This window comes from Pteropus vampyrus, unplaced genomic scaffold (assembly GCF_000151845.1).
Source record: "Pteropus vampyrus isolate Shadow unplaced genomic scaffold, Pvam_2.0 Scaffold19, whole genome shotgun sequence".
Taxonomy (NCBI): Eukaryota; Metazoa; Chordata; class Mammalia; order Chiroptera; family Pteropodidae; genus Pteropus; species Pteropus vampyrus.
The window spans coordinates 1375709-1397828 of NW_011888800.1; the positions used below are offsets into that span (position 1 = coordinate 1375709).

Consider the following 22120-nt stretch of genomic DNA (forward strand, 5'->3'; position numbering starts at 1 on the left):
TTGTCCCATCTCATAAAAAAAAAGTGGCAAAAGAGACTGCAGATAATTACAGAAAACAAATAGAAGATATAAATTGTCAGCTAGACATATAGAATTAGCAGTACACATTGACGAAACCTTTCTCAGGCCTATAATGTGTGGTCGACTGAGTTATTCTCTGTTTAAGATCTCTAGGTCAGATGAGACCCATATCTAGTCTGCCCTGTACTCACCAAACTATATGTCCTATAAAGAGCCCTTGGAAAAAAAAATGCTCATAAAGATTTTCATGTGCTCGTCAAGCTATTTGCTCATGGAGCTATGCCAACTTACAGGGGACACCTTTTTCTAATTCATTCAGATGTGCTGTACGGGCTAGCAAGGCTTTGGCCTTTCCATATCAGAATCTTTCTAGGGAATTTTTATCCTAAGGAAAAAACTAGGACATGTATCATTTTTTTTTATTTAAAGTAATTTGTAATAGCAAAATATTGCAAAAATTTTGGTAGTGTCCATAGGTAAAAACTAGAGTCAAATAAATTATGCTAGTCATAAAATGGAATAATACTCTGCCATGGAAAATGTATAGGAGAACATTTAATGGCATTGGAAAATACTCTTGCTCTGCTTTCAAATTACAAACATGTTTAAAATAATATACAGTATAATCTCAAATATGTAAATATAAATGCACACAAGTTCATAAAAAGACCTGGAAAGATATATATTAAAATGTTTGATTATTTCTGGGTGGTAGGATTGTAAGAGAGTCTTTCTGTTACTAAACATTATGAACATGTGTCGCTTTTGTAAAAGGAAAAAAAGATATAAAAAATATATATATATAGTGCAATCTTACATGGCTCTTCTTCCATGAAGATTTTGCTCACTTCTTCATCTGTCACTCCTTTGAAGCCCAGGAACACTTTGTGTGAACACTGCCTTGTATATAGGTATCAATGAGCAATTATGTACCATCCTGGCATTGTTCCCTGAGCTCCAGAACTCATTGTTATCTCCTTTTTAGTGTCTATCATGTTGGTGCCTGATAAATACTTGCTGAGTCGTGTATACTTAAAAATCAACAGGAATGTAGTAAGTTTCATCTATGAAGAAGTAGGTACGAGGAAGTGAAAGCTGTTTTCTGGTAGACCGTTGGTAGTCTTGTTGAGCTTCACGCAATATGTATATACCCAAAGTTTTGGCAGCAGGTATGATGCGGCAGAATCACCTTGAAGAATCTTGAGAGGCAACATTTCTAATCCAAGGTTGACACAATTTACCCTGTAGTGTTTGCCTCAACCAAGTCAGATGCATTGTCTAGGAAGGCTGAAATTTGCCTATGATATAGGGCTCTCCTTGAAGAAAGCTGACCCCATGGAATTGAGGAAAATCACAGAGGAAAATCTTACCATGAGAATAGTTTCAAACTTGGAATGGCCCAGTTTGGGAAAAATAAGAGGTCAACATTTGTGTGGTGTTCTCCCAGTTTTCACTGTACAAAATGCATTTCACTCAACAAGAGTGTAGAATTATGTGATTTATTAAACTATCCCCTCCCCCTAGGAGCATAAGTGATGATTTTTGTGGTTAGTGGTGATGAACAATTACCTGAAGAAAGGTGAATCCTGCTCCAGGCTGCTCTCCACTCAAGCCAGGTTTGGGGTCCAAGTCTAGGTCTGTGAAGTTTAAAGAAACTCATCTAGAGCCATGTCTTTTGAACCCATATTGAGCAACTTTCACAAGAGCTACTACCAGGCTGAGTCACTCAGCAGCATTTTCTCTTTTTCTAGATTAAAAAACATAAACAAACAAACAACAAAAAAAAACAAAGCCAGGACTGAGTCTCATAAAAAGTTTTGGAAAGAGATGTTATTCCTGAGTTCTTCCAGTGGAGATTACCATGGAGTTTTGTGGCAGGCGTCTTAGATGTTGTTCCATCTCGGCACTCAGACTAGGGTACCGCTTCCATTGTTTTTAAAGTAGTAAAATAAGTATAGGAAGATGAAAAAATAGTACACTGATCACGTAAAATGTTATTCTGATCAAATGAGGAAAGCCACCTTTTCTCAGCATCCCAAGACTCAGTGAAGTTAAAGGTCTTAAAGACAGGTGAGGGTCTCAGGGATCCCTGAAACCACAACAAAAGTGATTTGATGATGATAAGTTAGATGTCTCCTTCTAAAGGTACAAGCTTCCCAGAACAGTGTTTTATAGCCTCTCTGTAATGTTGCAAAGTTTATTGATATGCCAGAGGTTATATTCTATACTGAGAACAAGACACAGTTTCTGCCTTCAAAGTGTTTATAGTCTAGTGAGGAAGACATACAACCTAACTTGGCAATTTGTAAATTAACGTTGATAAGTGCTGTGATAACAGTAAGTATGAGGGATTCTTGGAAACACCCAAGAGTTGGTTGCTGAGACTTAGGGGAAATCTTTGAGGAAATGATACCTGTTTTGAGACTTGAAGGATAAGTAGGAACAAGGAGGTGTAAGGACGTTCTGGGGAAGGCTTGGAAAGGGACAGGTTTATATATATATTAAAAAATAATAATAACCTAGAGGCAAGACACTGTGGCCAATCCTAATATTTTATGAAAATTTGGGGGAAGGAGTTAGAGATAGGGGAAGGTAGAAATAAGGCTGGAGATGTAGACAGAGACCAGATCATAAAGTGCCATGTAAAGCAGTTTTAGAGTTTGGAAGTGGTCCTAATGGCAGTAGGAAGGATGGAACGTGAAGGGAAGCTGACACAGTAGCTTATATGGAGAGACCTGAAGACTCTCTGAGATAAGCAAGATACAAAGCTTATGTTATAACAGCTCAAGGAGAAAAGCAAGCTAGACTGGAAAAGAAATATGAGACTCATCTTATCTTTCAATGTGCCTGAAGGTTTTGTCCTTCAAGATGTTTCTAAGTTCAGATACTCTATTAGATATAGTTGTGGAGCTTGTCAAAACTATTCCCAATCGTGCCCTCAGTAAATATCTGCTAACAGCAGGCAAACAACATTTGAAAAATTTTTACAGTTATGTGAAGAATTCGGCCGCCTGTGCGCGCGCTCGCGCGCGTGCGCGCGCACACACACACACACACACACACACACACACACACACACACACACACACAGAGAAAGGCTTCAAGCTGCAGAAGAAGGTAGGGAAAGGCATAAGGGAGGGTGATTATTTCTTCCATTGCAGTGCTGCCTTATCCAGCACCTTCCAATTCATACCCATTGACATACCCCAAAGATGAGTTATCTAATTGCTACCATGTGAAACTCAAACAAGGACTTTCAATTTAAATACTTTCATGTGTTCCTCCTATGCCTTTTTCCATGGAAGTAGACTGTCCAAGATCAAGACATACCTGACAATTTTCCCTTTAATTCATGAGGCAAAATAGAACCTAGCCCATGCCATAGCCTATCTAAATGCCAGTAAGACCAAAATGATATTGTGAAAGACATGAAAGCACTTCGAAGTAACCAAATTTAGGAATAGCAGAGGAGCATTGCTATGGTTCTTATTCATACATCCATTAAAAGGTGCTTTGGAATTTCAACTGAAAGTGACAATGGGGAAGTATAATGTACTTTTGTTTACCATATCTTCTAGGAAGCAGGAACAGAAAAGAGCGTTTTCCCCCTGCCTGAACCACAAGATTTCTTTCTGGCTTCCCAAGTCAAGTTTGAAGACCTTGTAAAAGACTTGAGAAAACTGAAGAGGCAACTAGAAGGTAACAGGAACTGTTCTGTTATTATGATAATAGCTAAGATTTTTTTTTTTTAATGATTTAGGAGGGTGATTTATATGTGGTTCGTGGAATGGAACTGGTGCAGAGTTCAGTCGTGGTACCCAACAGCCCTCATGAAACTTTGCGTCTTGTGCACTTTTTGGAGGCACTGTATTTACATGTCCCTCTCTTTGGCTGGTGTTAATTCATGCTTGTTATACCTACATCCTGTTATATCTACATTTTCCAACATATAATTTTAATAATAATAATAACAGCAACTTTTACTGAATGCTTACTGTTGTCTCGTATGATTTTTATAATAACCCTATACTAACTCCATTTGAAAGATGAGAAAAATGAGGCTTAGAGAGGTTACGTTCACACAGCCAGTAAGAGGCAGATTTACTGAGTTCTAATCAGGTCTGTCTGCATTTTCTAAACTAGTTTGCTATGCTGCCTTCTCTGCCTGTGTCTCTGTGTCTCTGTCTCTCTCATACACACACACGTACAAATATACATACGTGCATCTCTTTATGTTTGGTTTATGTATATAAGTGATAATGGTGGCAAGACCCATAGTAAACATTCTCTTTTAGTTTAATGTACATTTTTTAATTATTCAAAACAAAGTGCTGAGTTTCGAAAGGTGAAAATATGTATCTCTTGGGCAGGAATTTTCCTTTGGCATTTCCAGAGTCTTGCGTTCTCACTGTGGAGACATCTCCTTGTCCAAGAATATAAATGCTTGCATTGGAGTTTGTATAACTCCAACTGCAGAGCCATACAGAGGATTTAGGGAGCATGTTAATGTGGAAATGGAGCCCAGAGTGCCAAAAGGAGAGCTTGAGGAAATGAAGAGCTTGAACCAGGAATATTTTTACACTAAGACATAAAATAAACATTTAAAAAATGTTTATTGTGAAAGAGGGCTGAGAAACCTAAATCTTAGACAGAGAACAGCTTGAAAATGGAAGTAAAGTGGGAAAGATCTGTTCCTCGTGGCAGGAAAAGCCATTTATTTATACTTGGGGCATAAAACTTGCTTAAATAAGGATAGTGGTTACAAGTGAATATTTTTACCTTGTAAATTATTTTTAAAGGCACATGTGGATTTTCTTTTCCCTCCTGTTGCTGTGGTTGAGAGCGTGAATTCAACCAAGTGAATGCTTTGTCCAGGAACGTGATATGTGAACTTGTGGTTATTCTTTTCCCTTTCCTAAAAAAGAATGACAGTTTTATCCTGGTCTAAGATGAGGAGCTTGATCCTTATTGTAATAAAGCAGAGTAAGCCATCATGTGGCAGCTTTTTCTGTCCCTCTCCAGTGGCAGAATTAGGGCCCAGGCCAGTCCTCCTGATGGCTGCAAGGTGAGCGGTGGCGGTGAAGACCCATGTTTGTTCACTCCCTGGTCGTCCCTGAATGCCCATCTCCTCATCTCCTGGCCCTTGTAAACTGTTGGCCTGGCCTCTCCTGTAGTCTTTTGAGCAGAAAGATCTATGATCTATGATCCTGATCTATGTTTGATCTTTCCCCTTCTCCTGCCTTCCTTCCAGGGGCTGCCTCTTTCAAGCATCCTGGCTCAGCCACCTCCCTTTGGCGTTTCTGTGTGTTTGAACGTAAATAACAAGAGGATGAGAAGATTGAATTAAGGGGACAGTGCACAGGCAGGGTTTCCCCCAAAGCTTTATCACCTATTTTCTCTAAGGAGATCCTAGGTGTCATTCCAGATCTCGCGGTACTCAACTGACACTTTCCTTCGTCAATTTTAAGGGAATACACCTCTTCTGAAGCTGAAGGAACTGCCCTATAAAGGAAAACTGAATATCCCCTCAGTTATTTTTCTTCTTTGATTCGGACTTCACCAAAAGTCGTGAAGTCCCATAAAGGCAAATGAGGAAACTGGGACTCCCCCCGACACACATTGAATATTTAAACAAAAATGCCCTGCTAATCTTTAGGGATGCCAGTGTTTTTAACACATGAAAGGTACCTAGTAAATATTTAAAGAAAATACAGACCATTGGTTCTCTAATGAATTTCTTTTTCTTCTAAATACCATCTGGCAAGATGGCCAGAGTCGTGGCGGTCCGTTTCATCTCACGTTCCCATTCAGGTTTCACCTCCTTTTCCATAAGGCCTTGGTGTGAGCCTAGATTGAATGTTTAATTGAAGAGGACATAATTTTCACACATACAGCAAAGATTTGATGAGGCTTTGAGGTTTATTGTAGTCATTAAAATGTCGTGGCTGCTGGCAAAACCCCAGAAAATGTCTAAAGCTAAACCAGATGTGATTAGCAAATTTCAAGAAGTCTCAGGCCCCAGTTCTCCCAGCAAGTACAGCCCTTTGGTAGAAAATTGTTTTGAGTAACATGAGCCACACCTTAACCATAGGATATGAATTAAAGTGTGGTTGTCAGTTGTACAAATGTCACTGATAGAAGTAGAGGTTGTCAATTAGCATCTTTCACAGAGACAAAAACTTTGAATAGCACTTTTACATAAGTAAACACAGCAAGGAATGGATGATAATAGTAGCAGCTATGATTTATTGTGTGATTATTATCTATCAGGTGCTTTACATATATCATTTATTTTAATCCTTACAATGACCCTGTGAAGTAAAGCAGTGGTCCCCAACCTTTTTAGCACCAAGGACCAATGCTCCTATGAGAATCAAATGCCTAATGATCTGAGATGGAGCTGAGGTGGTGATGCTAGCGCTGGGGAGTGGGTGCAAATACAGATGAAGCTTCGCTTGCTTGCCCGCCAATCACCTCCTAATTGCTCCCTTCCTCCCCTGGCCCTTCACCTGTGCAGCCTGGTTCCTAACAGGCCACAGACCAGTACCAGTCCACAACCTGGGGACTGGGGATCCCTGAAGTAGATGTTATTACTGATCTCTCACTAGAGGAGGAAACTGAAGTTTATGGTGCTCACATAACTTGCCGAGTCACTTCACAGGTGATGACCTAGCCACTAGATGTGACACTAAGCCATGTATTCATGATATATCCTGCCTGTGGCTCGAAAGTCTCCATATTGTATCAGAGATCAAAATGGAAAGTATGTTAAAGATATAAAGCCTCATGAAGATACAAATTACAGAAAGAGAGTCACTGAACATGTGTGTATGAGTGCAAGTGGGTTGTACACACACATTAGTAGAACCACTTATGTAGACCCTCAGATCAGATAGCGACAGGAAAGAACTTACTTTGGGCTGGAGATAGAGACGGGGAAGATGTATAGGAGAGATGGATTATAAAAGTGAAAAGACACAGTATTGCATAAGATTAGGACCTCAGGCTTTGGAATCAGATAAGTATTTTTTACTGGTTTGGTGAAAGCAAGATTTTATCAAGTACCATAACCATAAAAAGTATTCATTTTCTCACCTATAAAATGGGACAATTATAGTACCTACTCCATAGGAGGTAGCGAATACACAGTTCCTTAGGAAGGAAAGCTACAGTACAGCTGATTAGGGGAATGTACTTTTTTTCGGAAAATGCACAACTTGTAGAATCAGGCCCATATTGTTGCAGAATCAACTGGCTGTGTTTGCAGAGAATCTAATTCCGAGAGGACTTGAGCTCACTTCTCTACATTTTGAAGATAGAACCAAGTTCCTGTTGCCTGGGAACATGTTCCATATTTTGTTTATCGTTCTGCATCCTTTAATGAGACAATAATTTTAATTTCTCTGATACTGTGATGTTATGAGTAACAGCTGGGGAAACCCAAGCAAACTGTAGAAATAACTGCTCTCTTTCTTATTCTTCGACCTTCTTTGCTGACCAGAATTCTGAAGGTATTCTTACCATTGCATGTGTGGTAGGCAGAATAATGGCTCCCAAAGATGCCCAAATCCTAATCCCTGGAATCAGTGACTATGTTACCTTACATGGCAAAAAGGGACTTTGCTGACATTGAGATGAAGAGATTATCCTAGACTATCCAAGTGGGCCTAATCTAATCACATAAATCTTTCAAATGAATCTTTAAAAACCAACAACTTTCCTTGTCTGTAGTCAGCGGGAGATAGTACAGTAGAATGATCAGAGAGATGTATTGTTGCTAGCTTTGGAGGTGGAGGAAGTGGGCAATGAACCAAGGAATGCAGGAAGCCTCTAAAACTGGAAAAGGCAAGGAATAGATACTCCCTGGAACCTCCAGAAGGAAAGGCAGCCCTGTCAGCACTTTGATTTTAGCCCACTGAGACCCATGTCATATGGGAACTCTGAGTAATATGTTCGTGTTGCTTTAAGCCACTTTTGTGTTAATTTGTTATAGTAGCAATCGGAGACAAACACATCATGCAATGTATCCTTTCTGATTGTGCCAGTTAATACATCACACACACACACACACACACACACCACTGAGACCATAGATATAGGATTTCTCACGTCCTGGCACTCACCAGTATTACATGCAGTGTAAATTAGTGCTCTCCAAGAGTCTATAGTTCAATAAACCTGGAATTGCTCTATCCTAAAATCATATCCTAGGGATTCACAGTGCACACATAGTTATTAAAGATTCTGGGAAGTCCTGCAATAAAAAACAAAGCAAAATGGTTTAATCCTGTTTAAAGCAGCATTTCTCAACTTAAAACATTGTTTTTTCCTTCACTGACTACTTAGTAATATGTGACAAAACATGCATTCTGTGAGATGTAGTTTAAGAACGGATATTGATATTATTATCAGATTTTTAACATAAAGACACAATTATTGGTTAATCATCATGACTGGATGACCTTAATGGGAGGAGCTGCAATGAACAATTACAGCCTTTCCCTTTAATATCTCTCTTAATACTCCCTGGCTACACTGTCCTTACTGAGTTTGTTATCCATGCAAACAAACAGAGCTGGTCAAATCCTCTCTGGTGTCTTGATGCCTGAAAGCCAAAATGAATAACATTAGTGGTATTCAAAATTACTCTAGTGTCACCCCACCACCACCCCCACCCAGTCCATATTTGTTTGACATGATCTTGTGCTAGTATTTTATTATGAAAAATTCATTCTGGCTATGAGAGTAGGATGGTTAATTTTTTTGTTGCTGGAAAATGACACAGGAATTCTTCAGATAGGTGTTGAGAAGTCAATATATTATGAAAAGTTTAAGAATAAAAATAAATTGCCCTTATTAGCTAAGGATAGTTACTTAGTATCCCTTATCAGTAAAGGTGGGTTGTTTAATCAACTAGCTATGACCTAGATCTCGCCCTCTTATTACATATTACATAAATTGACAAAATGTAATTAGTAGTTAACCCTCAGTGTAAGATATTCAAACTTGATTGAGAATGTTGGCCAAGATGCAAGTTTGTGTGTATTTTAAGATAATTCCAATGATGTCCTTTTCTCTAAATATTTAAGACTATATATTTGAATATGTCCTTTCTTATGTACCATTTAGAAATATTTGGGAATACACTTATACAGTTTTGGAAAGACAAGAGACTCTGTTGACTTTTTTGCTATCTGTTACCACTCTATAAATGTTTATCCAAAAAATGTTTATCCTAAAATGTTAACTCTTTTAAGCCTTCTCTAAATGAGATGCTGTGTGAAATGCATATTCCAGGCATTCAATAAATGTTAAAGTCTTCATTCTAAGTTTGAATAGTAGTAATATTTCTAAACTAACTTTACGTCGAAGTACATCCATCACATCTTCAGGCATTTTCGATCCTGAGCCTTATTTTAATGGAGGGACCAGTTTAGGCCAAACATCCAGATGAATCTCTGTTTCGTAAAACACCAGTACCTGAATAGTCCACTCAGAATCTAAATTACAGGAGGATGTAAATTCATACATACTTGAAAGTAGCAGTTCAAGAAAGAGAGGAGTTTTTGTTGTAGGTTTTTTTCTGTTTTTGGTAGATTTTCTGAATGGCGGCCAACTTGTCTTCCAGATGAAGATGACATTGAATTCATTCATTTAGCTCCACTCTCTTCTAAAGGCCCACCAGAAACAAAAACAAAAACAAAAACAAAAAAATCACATGTTATTTAGAGGCGTACAGTCAATACCAAGATAATCAGCTAAAAGAGGAGGAATTAGGGTAGGAACCACACACCTACACATGTAAAAACATGAAATGAGAACATTTTTACATGGTAGTTGGCAGAGACTGTTGTAGTGGTAATAGTTTGACTGTTTGGATATGCATATGAAATTTTTACAATTAAAACTAGGATAAAAAACTCAAATCATTGTCAACTCTCAATTATAGATAGGTAGATTAGTGAGGTTAAGGATTAGTCTTAGTTTTTAAAAAGTTAATAATATATTATTTTTAATATTAATCACTGTGAGTCACCTATACTGCTTACACGTTGGAAAACCTTTCCTGTTTAGAATGACATAGTAAGCAATGGACTATTGTTTCTCTTGAAGGATGGAAACAGCCCTCTCTTTTGCATTTAGCTCTCTGAAGTGTCTGGGCAAATACACTGCTGAGATAATATTAGTGAGGTGCTGAAGGGGGAGTTGTGAGGGCTGGGGTTTGGGACTCTGAGCACTGATGGGATCAGTAGGGGATGCTGCCTGCACAAGAGTTGGTTTGCTCCATGGTGGAGAAAGGGCAGAAGGGCTAGTTTGCAAAACTTGCATTTCATCTTATTTTTTTCGTTGGGATTTGGGGTTAGTAGTGGTGCCCTGCCCTCCTTCTATTACTGCAGTTAATTAAGTAAGAGTTGACTGTGAGAAAGGAGGAGACATTCTCATAACTGGTGTTACTGATCTACTAATGGATATTCAAATTTGCATCATTGAAGGCAGAGGGAAGGATCCTGTCCCAGCTCCACTGTCCAGTTCTTTAGTGCAAGTTCGCCTTGCCCCCATCCTATTTGACTCTTTCTTGCAGCCACGTTGGCTCCTCCTCGGCCAGAAATCTATGTTTCTGTCCAGCACTTGGATGAAAGTACGGCCTTTGGCAGATTAAGTCAGTCAGTACTGTTGAGCCCCAAACGGAATTTAAGAAAAGTGATTGCCTATTGATACTATCTCAAGAAGCAAAGGAAATGATTTAAAGAAAGTCCCTTTGAATGTGCAGTAGACACAGGGGCCTACCGAGTGATAGGGGTTGAGGCCTGTAGTAGAGCATTCTGCCCCCAGTGCATGCAATATGGGGGTAACCTTAGGGTTGCCAGATTTATTAAATAAAATGCAGGAGGCCCAGTTAAATCTATATTTCAGATAAACAAGACTTTCTTGAGCATAAGTGTGTTTCAAATATTGCACAGGACGTACTTATACTAAAAAAATTATTTCTTGTTTTTCTCAAATTCAGATTTAATTTGGTGCCCTGTCTTTTATCTGGCACTTCTGTAGAGAATTTAAAAGCAGTAATAAAACCTACTGAAGGTTGGTTCACTTTTTATTACCATCATGCACTATCATTTCTAAACAATCTCAATGATGAAATCCTCCTCCCTGCAGGAGCAGACAGTGGACACAGGCGCAGTAAGCATGTTCAGGGTTGCAGTAGGCGTCCATTTCCACCATCACAAATGACAACAGTTACCATTTAATGAGCACTTACTAAATACCAGCAAATTTGCTTGCATCATTTCTATTAGTTAAAAGTACTTCAAATGAGTACCACCTGCATTTTCAGAGTAAGGAAATTGGAGCAACTTTGTTTCTAGTGACAAAGCCAAGATTTGGAAGAGGTTTATCTGATTACAAAGCTTATATTCTTTCCACTGTATCATGCTCTAGTCTTTAACTATTTGTAGGTCCACCCTTTAAGCACTGACAATATGATCTAGAATGATAAATCTTGAAGAATAAGCCCCATTTAGTTCTCTGGTTCATCTTCTAAAGGGACAACAGATAATAATTGGATTTAATTTAGGCTTTTTCTTCTCTCCACCCATAACCACTCAGCTAATCTACCTGTTGTAGTCTCTATCTTCCTATGGCTTGCCTGTCAATCTCTTTTCATTTCTTTAACACACTCTCTTCCTCTCTTCCTCTCTCTTTCTGACAATTATGTAGCCTTTGTTTTATTCCTTCATGACCCAGAAGATAAATGAACTAGTCAAACATGGTTAGCCAGAGAAATAGCGGAGTATTACAGGGCCACCCATAGGTAACCCACATGTTTCTGACTCCTTTATTATCCCTTCCATTTGTGGAAATTACGTGTAATGGGCTTCTGACATGGATGAGAAGGTACGAGGACCTTCTGAGACTTGTCATGTCACAGAGCAGAGCAAACTATTGCTTCTGTGCTCAGGGCCAGCCCTGACTTGCAGCATGAGTGACTTCTACCACCTAGCATTATCAAAAGGTTTTTTCTCCATGAGATTATATGTTCTTCCAGAGAGAAAGAAAAGAGGAAAACTAGATCTCGTCATGACAGTGAATATTTTCTTTAATTACTCATCTGAGCATGGTCCATAAGCAGTATGGCTCTAGTAATGGGGGGGAAAGACTTTGGAGAATTTTGAGAGGACTTCTGAGAAGAGATGGCCAATTGAACGTTCATTTGGATTGAACACTCATGTGAGATTTCAGTTCTTCTGAAAATTACTAAAACAATAATAGTAAAGGGAGTTCTTTAAAAGTATGTACTCAAGAATACAGAATGAGAGAGAAAACCATAACCACAACATTTCTGAAGCTCAAAAAATAGATAGACAAGTGATAATGAATTAACCAAACAAGAAAACTGAATTCTACCCTGGGAGTGGAGAAAGGTGAAAAGCAATTCAATTTTTACCACAAGTTTCATACACACCACAAGTTCACACATAAATTCATACATATACATACACAAACGTCATATATATTCATATGTAAATAAATCAAAGAAATCATTCAAGAATATTTCCCAAAATGATGGACATGAGTTCCTAATTTTAAAAGGCCCAGAGAGATGCCAGCACAGTGGAATAAAACAGATACATACCGGCATTGTTATAGCATTTCAGAATACTCGGCACGAAAGGAAACCTTACACACTTCTAAAAGCGGGGAGGGTTAGGGTAGCTGTGGAAACAAATTACACTCAGAGAATCAGGAAGCAAAATGGCTTCAGACTTTTCAAGAGCAACACTAGAAGCTAGAAATGGATTAGAATTCTGAAGAAAAATTATCCCTATTCCAGAATCTTATATCCACCAAATTATCAATCAAATATGAGGGCAGGATAAAAATGTTTTCAGACATGTAAGTTCTCAAAAAACTTATCTCCCATGGAACCATTTTCAGGATGCTACTAGAGAAAGTGCTATACCACAAAATAGGAAGACAAAGGCTCTTGGAAATAAAACAATCCAGTGGAGAAGGGAGTCGAAGGGATGGTCCAGGATAGATAGCCCAGTGTGACAGCTGAGCATGAAGAACGAACATTCCAGATTAGATTAGGTCAAAAGAATCACGGAGAAGCTTCTTGAGGAATATGAAATCTGATGTATCTGAATGTTTTGACAAGATTTACCCAACTAGTAACAGGCTTGGAGTTCATTTAGTGATAATCGCATAGAGAGCAGAGCAAATTAGAAAAAATTGTTCATTCTGAGGGTAAGAAAGTTAGGTAGGGGATGTTTAGGAAAAGTGAATTAATCAGAGTTTACATATATCAGCTGGGACTGGGAGTTGTTTTTGCAAAGTCATAAAAATGTCAGCACCGAATACTGGTCTAAGTCACTGCACTGGGAGGGAGCCCCTGTGGTGAGTGTGGGGGTGGGGGGCGGGGCATCGGGGACTGCTCTTCATAGAGTGCATAGAGTTCACTTATTCTTTTAATTATGTGCATGTATAACTTTAATAAATATGAAAAGTATAACAACAAACCAAAGCGTTTGTAAGTGATAGTTTAGATAAATTTCAGCAGCGGAGGCTGGTGTGTGGAAAGTAGTACTGGCCTGGGATTTAGAATGCAGTTTAAAAATTTAGTTCTGCCTCTTAGTAACCATGCAATAAGCCATGCAACTATGACAAATCACTACTTCTGTGAGCCTCAGCTGGAAAAATGGAGCTGATCATCCTGCCCGCTGCCCTACTCAGAGGGATATTGGAAGGGTGAGATGAGCAGATATATGAGGAAGTACTTGGGAAGGTGTGAGAGGTTACTACCTAAACTCATTCAGAGCCTTGCAGTTTGCTCCTGCATATTGTATCCTAGAACGGAGAGGGGAAATTGATCTGGTGGGACAAGCCTGGCTAATTTATCACCTTTTAGGAAGCTCCAGAAGACACGCCTTGAATGATTATTGACCGTGCCTAATTTATTAGCTCTTTCCTCCTTCACAACCCATTTGTCCACTGCAGAAGTGTTCTAAGTCCGAACTCTGCTATGGCCTGGTTACATTAGCCAGAGTCCTAACCGTGTTGCCATGGTGTTAAAAATATTTAGTTTTGCAAGCAAAGTTTCAGAAATAATAAAAGAAAAACTTTGATATGATTTATTTTTGTAAAATGATTTCAACAAAACAGACATAAGGAACTGGGGTAAGAATTTCAGAAAGGCAGTGGGTGTAAAATGTTGATTAGCATGGCGACTTTTGATGCAAAGCATTCAATTAAGTGCAGTGTGGTGGGTAAAGGTCATACATTTCCCAAATGGAATGCCTTCAAAGACAAGCTGTACAGAAAGGAGAGAGGATACGGAAACTGAAACCTGATTCACTCGTTTAATTAATGGAAGGAGTTTGTGTTTTCCTTTGAAGCCACGATTGTGACATCTCTAGGTGGGAAGGATGAGTTATGTTGTCCTGATTTCCTCCTCTCAATTTTCACTTTACTTCTATCCTTTATTTATAAATCGACACAATAAATAGAATTTATTTTGCATTTTTTTCAAGAAACATAAAATATTGAAATAAAAGCTACTATCATAGAAAAGTCTGAGTCATAGGTGCTGAATTCAGATTTGTGCTTCACAAGCTGTGCGACTCTTGGCGGGTAGTTTCATCCTCCACATCTCAGCATCCCTGTATGAACAGGAGAGTAGCCCTGCTGGCCTCACTGGTTGTTTGAGAGGATTAATTGGGAAGAAAGCCCTTTGCAGAGTATAAGCAAGAGGAAAAACTTACCCTAGATTCCCTTTGTGCCCTCATGCCTGACATCCGGTCCATGAGCAAATCTTGTTGCCTCTTTCTTCAAAACATGCCTTGAATCAGTTTATTATTCTCCATGTCCACACTGTAATTCTAGTCCAAACCACCACCTTCCTTCACCTGGGCCATAACATCAGATTCCTATCAAGTTTTCCTGGTTCCACTCCTGCCCTCTTTAATCCAATCTCCACACCTCAGACGGGTCAGGTCACTCAATTGTTTCTTATTCATTGTCCTTAGAATAAAATCCAACTTCAAAACTTGCAGCCGTGCCTTACAAGTTTCTACATGATTTTCCCACCTTTCCGGCCTGTTTCATCTCGTGGCACCCCAACCCCTCCAGCCTCATAGCCCTTCTTCGTGTTCCAACCCAACGAGCTTGTTTCTGTTTTAGGACCTTTGCAGCAGCTACTCCCTCTGCCTAGAATGTCCGTCCTTCCTCTAGATATCCCCGTACCTTGGGCCTCCCTGGACCACCCAAATTACAGCAGTCATTTTGAATAGTCACTCTATATTACAGCCTACAGTTCTGATATTGCTATTATTTTTTATTAGTTTATGCGTAAATTTTCTCCCTCCCCCTTTCTACGAAAGCAGAGATCTAATGACATTTTTAATGTTTATATCTACTGTATGGGTCAGTACCTATCACATTGTTGTTCAACCGGTATTTGTTGAGTGGATGAATGAATGAGCAAATTAATAAATGGTAGAGAAGACTCAGTTTACTCTTCAGATAATTGCTGACCTTGCTATTTGAGAGCAGTTAGATTATTTCTTTATGGGCAAAGATGTCCAATGAGTATAAACAGGTAGAAGCTTTAGGAAGTCAGATTTTAAAACAATCCAAACGGAGATCCGAGGGCCCAGAGAGGTAGTGGGTGCCTCACCCACTTCTGCCTGGAAGACTATGTTGTGGTAGTGGGCAGGATAGGTACTATTAGGAAGGGTAGTTGTGCTAGCAGATCTTGAAAGTACATTCCACCTCTGGGTTTCTAAGATGATTATTACTGATGTGCTATTTCAGTGCATTCTACAATTCTCCTAATTCAGTAAGGGTTATTGCATTCTTCCCTAGACTGAGTTAATTAGAACAGCTAAAAATCCCTGGAATTCTGGCCATTTACAGTATATAAAAGTCAGCTGTAAAATTATATCATGTTTGGATCTCAGGTATTCTCTTCCTAAATGGCTCTTGAGGATCTGCTTTTAAATTAATCCATGCCTCAAAAATTCTATTGTCGATATCATCTAAAAGTTATCTTTAGAGAATAGGATTCTTATCCAATATGGTCGGTTAATGGAAAAAGTTGGCCCAGAGTTGGCCCAGGAATCATAGAAAATGACACAGGCATCTAAATATAGTACCGTTCACCTGTCTTTTGATGCAGAGCTGAGGCCTTTTCTTGAATTAAGATCTATTGAGTAGAGTTTTATGGGTCTTCTCTACGTACTCTACATGGATGAGGTTCACCCGTGGATTCCCTTTTGTATTTTTGAAGTGGAGTCATGGCTTTTGCAAATATCAACAAAGAATCTTTTCAGATATTTATAATTGTTCTCAATCATTTACATCTGTCTTGCCCACACCTTTTTAAAAGTGACCTTTTTAATTTTCAGATTGGAATAATTTTAGATTTTACAGATTGTATAGAAAGTTTCAATATAACCCTTATCCAATTTATCCATTGTTAACATCTTACATTGTTGTGTTATGTTCATCAAAACTAAGGAACGATCACTGACACATTTCTATTAACCAAATTTATAAGTGTTCATTTGGACTTCACCTGCTTTCCATTAATGTCCTGTTTTGTTCCAGGATCCAGACCTGAGTACTGCAGTACATCGAGTCCCCCCAGTTTTCGCTAGTCTCTCACACCTATATTCAAGAGCAATATTTTAGCTTCTTCCACTTAAATTTATAAAAGTAGTCCTTTTTCATAGGCACATTGCTATTGTTTACCCTCAGGTAATTAAATTATGTAATTACGATAAAGAGAACAACTGGCAAAAGCAGGTTTGGAAACTGCACAACTGCTCTTGATAAGGATTCAACTCAACTGTGGGAAGAATTGTCCAGGGAAACCACAGAGTAGCCTCCAGCTGTACACCTTCCAGCATGCTGTAGAAATTGGGTGGGAGGAATGGAAAGTAGAATTAATTTGGCAAGTCTATTGGCTAGAGCGTCTTCCATATTTCCCATTCAGAAAAAGATAAAGATATTGTGGTTATAATGGTGACACCTTATTTGTGTATAGAGCTTCATCCTTTGAGTGGGTAGGGCAGGCATATACAGTGGAGAAAACAGGTCTCCAAGATACAAAGCACTATGGCTGGGATCACCCAGCCAGGCATAAAACTTGGGTCTTTTGATTGCCAAGCCTGTGTTACTATAAATTTGTGTCAGGTCAAAACATTTTCTTCACAGAAATAGATTTGTGGGTGGTTTTGTGAATATCAAAATATTTTCTTGCCCAAGTAAATTGTGTATCTTGGACCCTCTGGAGGATTCACAGTTCACAAATGGATTCTTTTTGAGTCAGACGATCAAATGAGTCAAGTTAGAGAGAGACCTCTTCAGCCCCAGCAAAGAGGATTGGAGTTTTCGCCAGTGTTTTTATTTCCTCCAGATATCTTTCCAGATTTCTTGCCCATAGCATGTCTCTTAGATGGATTCAGGCTGTGGACTGTGACTCTACTTTTTAGGTACCCAGTGGGAAGATCAGTGACCTACCTGGGAATCAGCAGCCCTGGTTCAGATCTCCTTTGTGCCATTTAATAACATAATCTCCGCCTAACCTCCCTGGTCTTCTGTTTCCCCATTTAAAATGAAGCGGTCTCAGTGGTGGTACTTGATAGTTTTTAGTTTCATTGCCTTGTTCCTTGCCTTTTGCAAAGGACTTTCCTAAGTACTCCACATTGTTTGTAGAATGTCCCCGTAGATGGTTGGGGTAAGAAGGAGAACAGCACAAGGCCAGCAGTTCTGATATCTCTGAGTTCAGATACTGATTCAGCCCCTTAGTATCTGTGCGACTTTACCTATCTCATCTAAAAATAGGGATAATAGCAGGACCAAGCTCATGGGGTTCTTGCGAGGAGCAAAATGAGACACATAAAGCAGACCGAGGTCCAAGACGCCATTAGCTGTTAAGAGCCATTTGTTTTCAGTCATATAGGTTGAGCACTTGGTATAGTTTTTAAGAAATTTAGTACAGAGATGAAAAGCAGTAGGTACAACTCAGTGTAGATGACCAGGCACCGTTAGACCAGTAACTTTCCCTGTGCCATAACTTACAGAAAGAGGAAGCCCAAGGAAAACCTAGAATGACTAATGTACTGAAACTGCTAATTTGACTGTGTTTTTAAACTGTTTTTCTTGACTGTTTTGATGGCCTTTTAAAACGCCATCAAATATCTCCAAAAAAAAAAAAAAAAAAAAACTCCAAAAATAAGAAGAGGACCTTGTTTGACCTTTTCAATCAGTTCACTTGTTCAGCAAATATTTATTCAAAGCACTGAGTTAGCTGCTAATTTTAAATAAACTCACTGAAACATCAAGTCATTTGTAAACACATTTTAAGAACAAGCATTACCCTCATTTTCTAGGGGAGAAATTTATTCCTACTCTCTCTTCTGATTTCTCTCCTGCCAGGAACAGTAATCTGTTGCTAAGAATAATGATTAAACTTGCTGTCTGTCTGATAGTTGGGAAGGTAAGCAGCATTTGCACTCCAGCTGTTTGGCAGATGCACAAAAACATTTATAAAGTCTTTCCTGATTGTGATACTACAAAGAGAATGAACATATATTCGCTACCCCCTATTCAAGAAACTATACCTTGGAATTACGTGTACCTAGTTTGCTTTTTAAATCCAGGACACACTTCCCCCTAACCCCCTCACCTCCACCCCAAAATTGAGTGTTTTAAGCTGGGGCTGAGTTTTTAAACTGAAGTGTACTTTTCGTGTATTATTTTTCTTTCTTAAAGCTATTATAAAATTAATTGTGACTCATAACCAGTGAAATGTTCAAGTCAGTGACATGGAGGAAGAATTAAAAGATAGCCAATCCAATAGGAATAATTAAATGGTTGAATGATTTGCTCAAAGTCCTATCACAAGTACCTGGCTCATCTTGAAGACAGGGACAAGTTCCTGGGGCTCCCCAGGCCAGCAGGTGAGAGCTTGATGGGCCTCCCTTGCCTTTAAATTTTATCACTTGGGCTCATTAACATCAGGGCTAAAGACGTTAGGGGGTTTAATGGGCATTTCAAAATCTATTATACCTAGCCTCTCACAGGGGAGAATTTCCCCTTTCCTCTAAGAGTCCCCCATCCTTCCTAAAACATTTACACGCACTCACATGGTATGTAACCATATAATAGCCTCCTGTTACAGACCTCACCAACTCACCTTCTCTAACCTGGCAGGCCCTGGGATGCAGACTGCTGGGGCTGCTGGACCAGTAACTTTCCCTGTGCCATAACTCAACAGAGAGGCAGGATCAATGACAGGTTTACAGGAGAGTGGGGCTTTAAATAGCTGAGGTCAGTGTCTGGAGGTTTCCCGTTAATGCCACTAACACCATCCCGCCAGTGAGACTATCAGTCACGTTGTTACTCACTCTAAACTATTTCTGATTTTCAACTTTATTTTCAAACATATCCTAAGAAATCCCGACTCCCAGCAAATTGACAATGCAACCCTCTTTATATGAAGCTTTGTTTATAGGCCACAATTCTCCCGACAGATTTACAAGTGTCTGCGGAATTTTAAAAGACGATTGCTTAACAGGCATTAAGTGAGACACATAGGACTGTGTAAATATTTTAGCTGGAACAGGGGATTTTTTTAAACGTGTGAGCCAAATATCGCATTAAATCTGAACACAGTGGCAAACTGATCAGCAGTAGTTGCCAGCTTCATGCTTTGCCAGTGATTCCCATAGTCAAGATTAGGTACCGGAATCACTCCACCGGTTTAGGTTGTGTCTTTTAAAATAACTTTGCATCGTTTTCTTTTCTTTCTTCTCTTTATGCCTTTCCCTATTTTATCTTTCATTTCTCTGTGGTTTATTTAGATGTAAACACTTTCCAGAGTAGAAATTACAGTTAATGTGACTAAGCAGTGAAGGCTAAAATGAGATCTTGATCCCAGACAGAGGTCAGAGAAACTGCAGAAGGATTGCAGCTGTCCTGGTTGAGGGACATGGAAACAGGTTGCTTTTTGCTAATGGGCTTATGTTTCTTAATCACTGGTCTCTTTGCGGCCAGCTGTTGTACTGTTGGAAGGAAATAATCCTAAAATCAGCATTGCTACCTCTTCCGCTTACTGATTTCCTTGGATCGTAAAGAGGCAGGCCTGTCCCCTTCAAGATTTATATATGTAAAAATACTTCATCACTTAATTTTAGTGAAAACTGCCATGCAATAAGCATTTTGGCTGCGGAGGAAGTATTTTTTCTTTAAGGCTTACACTGTGGTTAATCCTAGATTATCTTCTATCAAGTAAATTTGTTATGTCATCAGTTGTCTTCGTCTTTGAGTAAATTACCTCAATGCCTGGATGGTCTTCTCACTGTTTGCCATTACAGAGTATAATCACTTCCAATGCAAGGACCACAGGGCCTATAGTACAGTGATAGACACAATTCTAGCTTATATGTAGCTAGCCACCTCTGCAAAGCAATGGAGAAGGCACAATTTTATTTTCAAAATCTCTCTCTTTTGTCTTCCCCAGTTTGATACAGTTCATATTGTACTCAAAGCAGTTTATATCAAGAACTCTCAAATTGTTTTTTCTTTTTTGCACATAATTCCACTTCTCAAATCCATCGTAAAGAAGTAATCTTAAACTCAGAATAAATTTTTATGGGCTTCAATGTTACTTAAAGCCTGAATGATTCATTATAAGAATAAAGTAGAAAGGACTTAACTATTCAACTGCAGGGGAATTGGTAAGCAAACTAGGGCACATCCACCTGATGAAATTTTATGTGGCCGTTAAACACAATGCTTGTGAGTTTTGTGAAATAATGTGAGAAAGTGTACATGATATGCTTAATAGAAAGAATAAAGGTATATAAACTTCTCTATCAAATGAAAGTATATTAAAAAAAATAATAACATAAAGGCAACTCCCATAAAATTATAGAGAGATGTGTGTGATGCAGAGGCCAAGGTCATGGTATCATGAATGATTTCTTTTCCTGTTTTTATTTTTTTGTAAATGTTTTTCACATTTCTTTGTGTTACCTTCCTAATACTTTTTAGAAGTTAATCACTGTCCTCTTCCCCAAGATGAGTGCCCTTTCCCTTCAGATGCTCAGGAATTCATCTTCGGGGCCGCTTACCTAATGTGACTTTTTACCCTGATGTGACTTTTTCTTCCATTACAACACAATTTTCTTGTCTATTGCTTGAAATCAAGCCTTTCTAAACCAGTCTGAGAAATAAATTTCTACTAACGTGTTTATAAATTTTTCCTTGATGTTTTCTTTTCCAGCTAGTATATATACATTTCTAAAGAGATCTTCTGAATTTAGCATCTTTAGTTCAAAGGAAGGCTTACCATGGTGGCGATTTTCATGGGGACCATGGGAAGGGATGTTTTTAAATAAATAGATGGATCACTTAATACCTTATAAATCAAATCATGCCCAATCCACTTATATTTAGGCCTAGTCATGAGTAGGTGATTAATGAATATTTTTCATACTAATGTCTCGCAGACCAAATTTGTGTCTATAACCACATAACCATCACAGTGGAAATTCTGACTCAGCTGTGATGTTTGATAGGACGGACCTTTGAATAGTGCTTTAGACAATTCCGTGCAAAGGCTGTAGTCGGTGGCCCAGCTTTGCAAGTCTTTCCAAAAGTCCTAAAGCATGTTGGCATGTCCTCACTTGGCCCTGTCACTTCTGCTTAAATTTTTTCATGGAGAATACTCATGATCATGGGACATTAAGGTGAATTTGGTCTTGGGCAGCCTCCCTCTGTGAAGTGAATCAGCATCATGGGATTCCCCCGGGCTCAAGCTCCCCAGTGGGTTTATTTTTATACAACATTCCTCTGGGGAAAGGGGCACCCACTCTTGATCAGACTAGCCCCAGAGAACATCTTCTTGTATGGAAAGATGTTTCTCATTTTGCTTTTTTTTTTTTTTTCTAGTTTAGCTTTTTAAACAAGCGGCTATATAGAATTTGTCTCCTTTTACCTCACCCCTCTCCAATTTGATTTCCTCCCTCCACCCTTCACTCCCTGAAACTGCTTTTGAGATAACCAGTGATTTCCATGTTGCTAGAATCAG

At 38.9% G+C, this 22120-nt stretch overlaps 1 protein-coding gene across 1 annotated transcript in view; it reads left to right on the forward strand.

Annotated features, from left to right (window-relative positions):
* Positions 1 to 22120, forward strand: part of LOC105288774 (formin-1-like) — a 230833-nt gene that overhangs the window by 140479 nt on the left and 68234 nt on the right. Inside the window, exon 12 of the mRNA XM_011355145.2 lies at positions 3600 to 3720. Within this exon, the coding sequence (XP_011353447.1) occupies positions 3600 to 3720 (121 nt within the window). The remainder of the gene's footprint in view (positions 1 to 3599; positions 3721 to 22120) is intronic.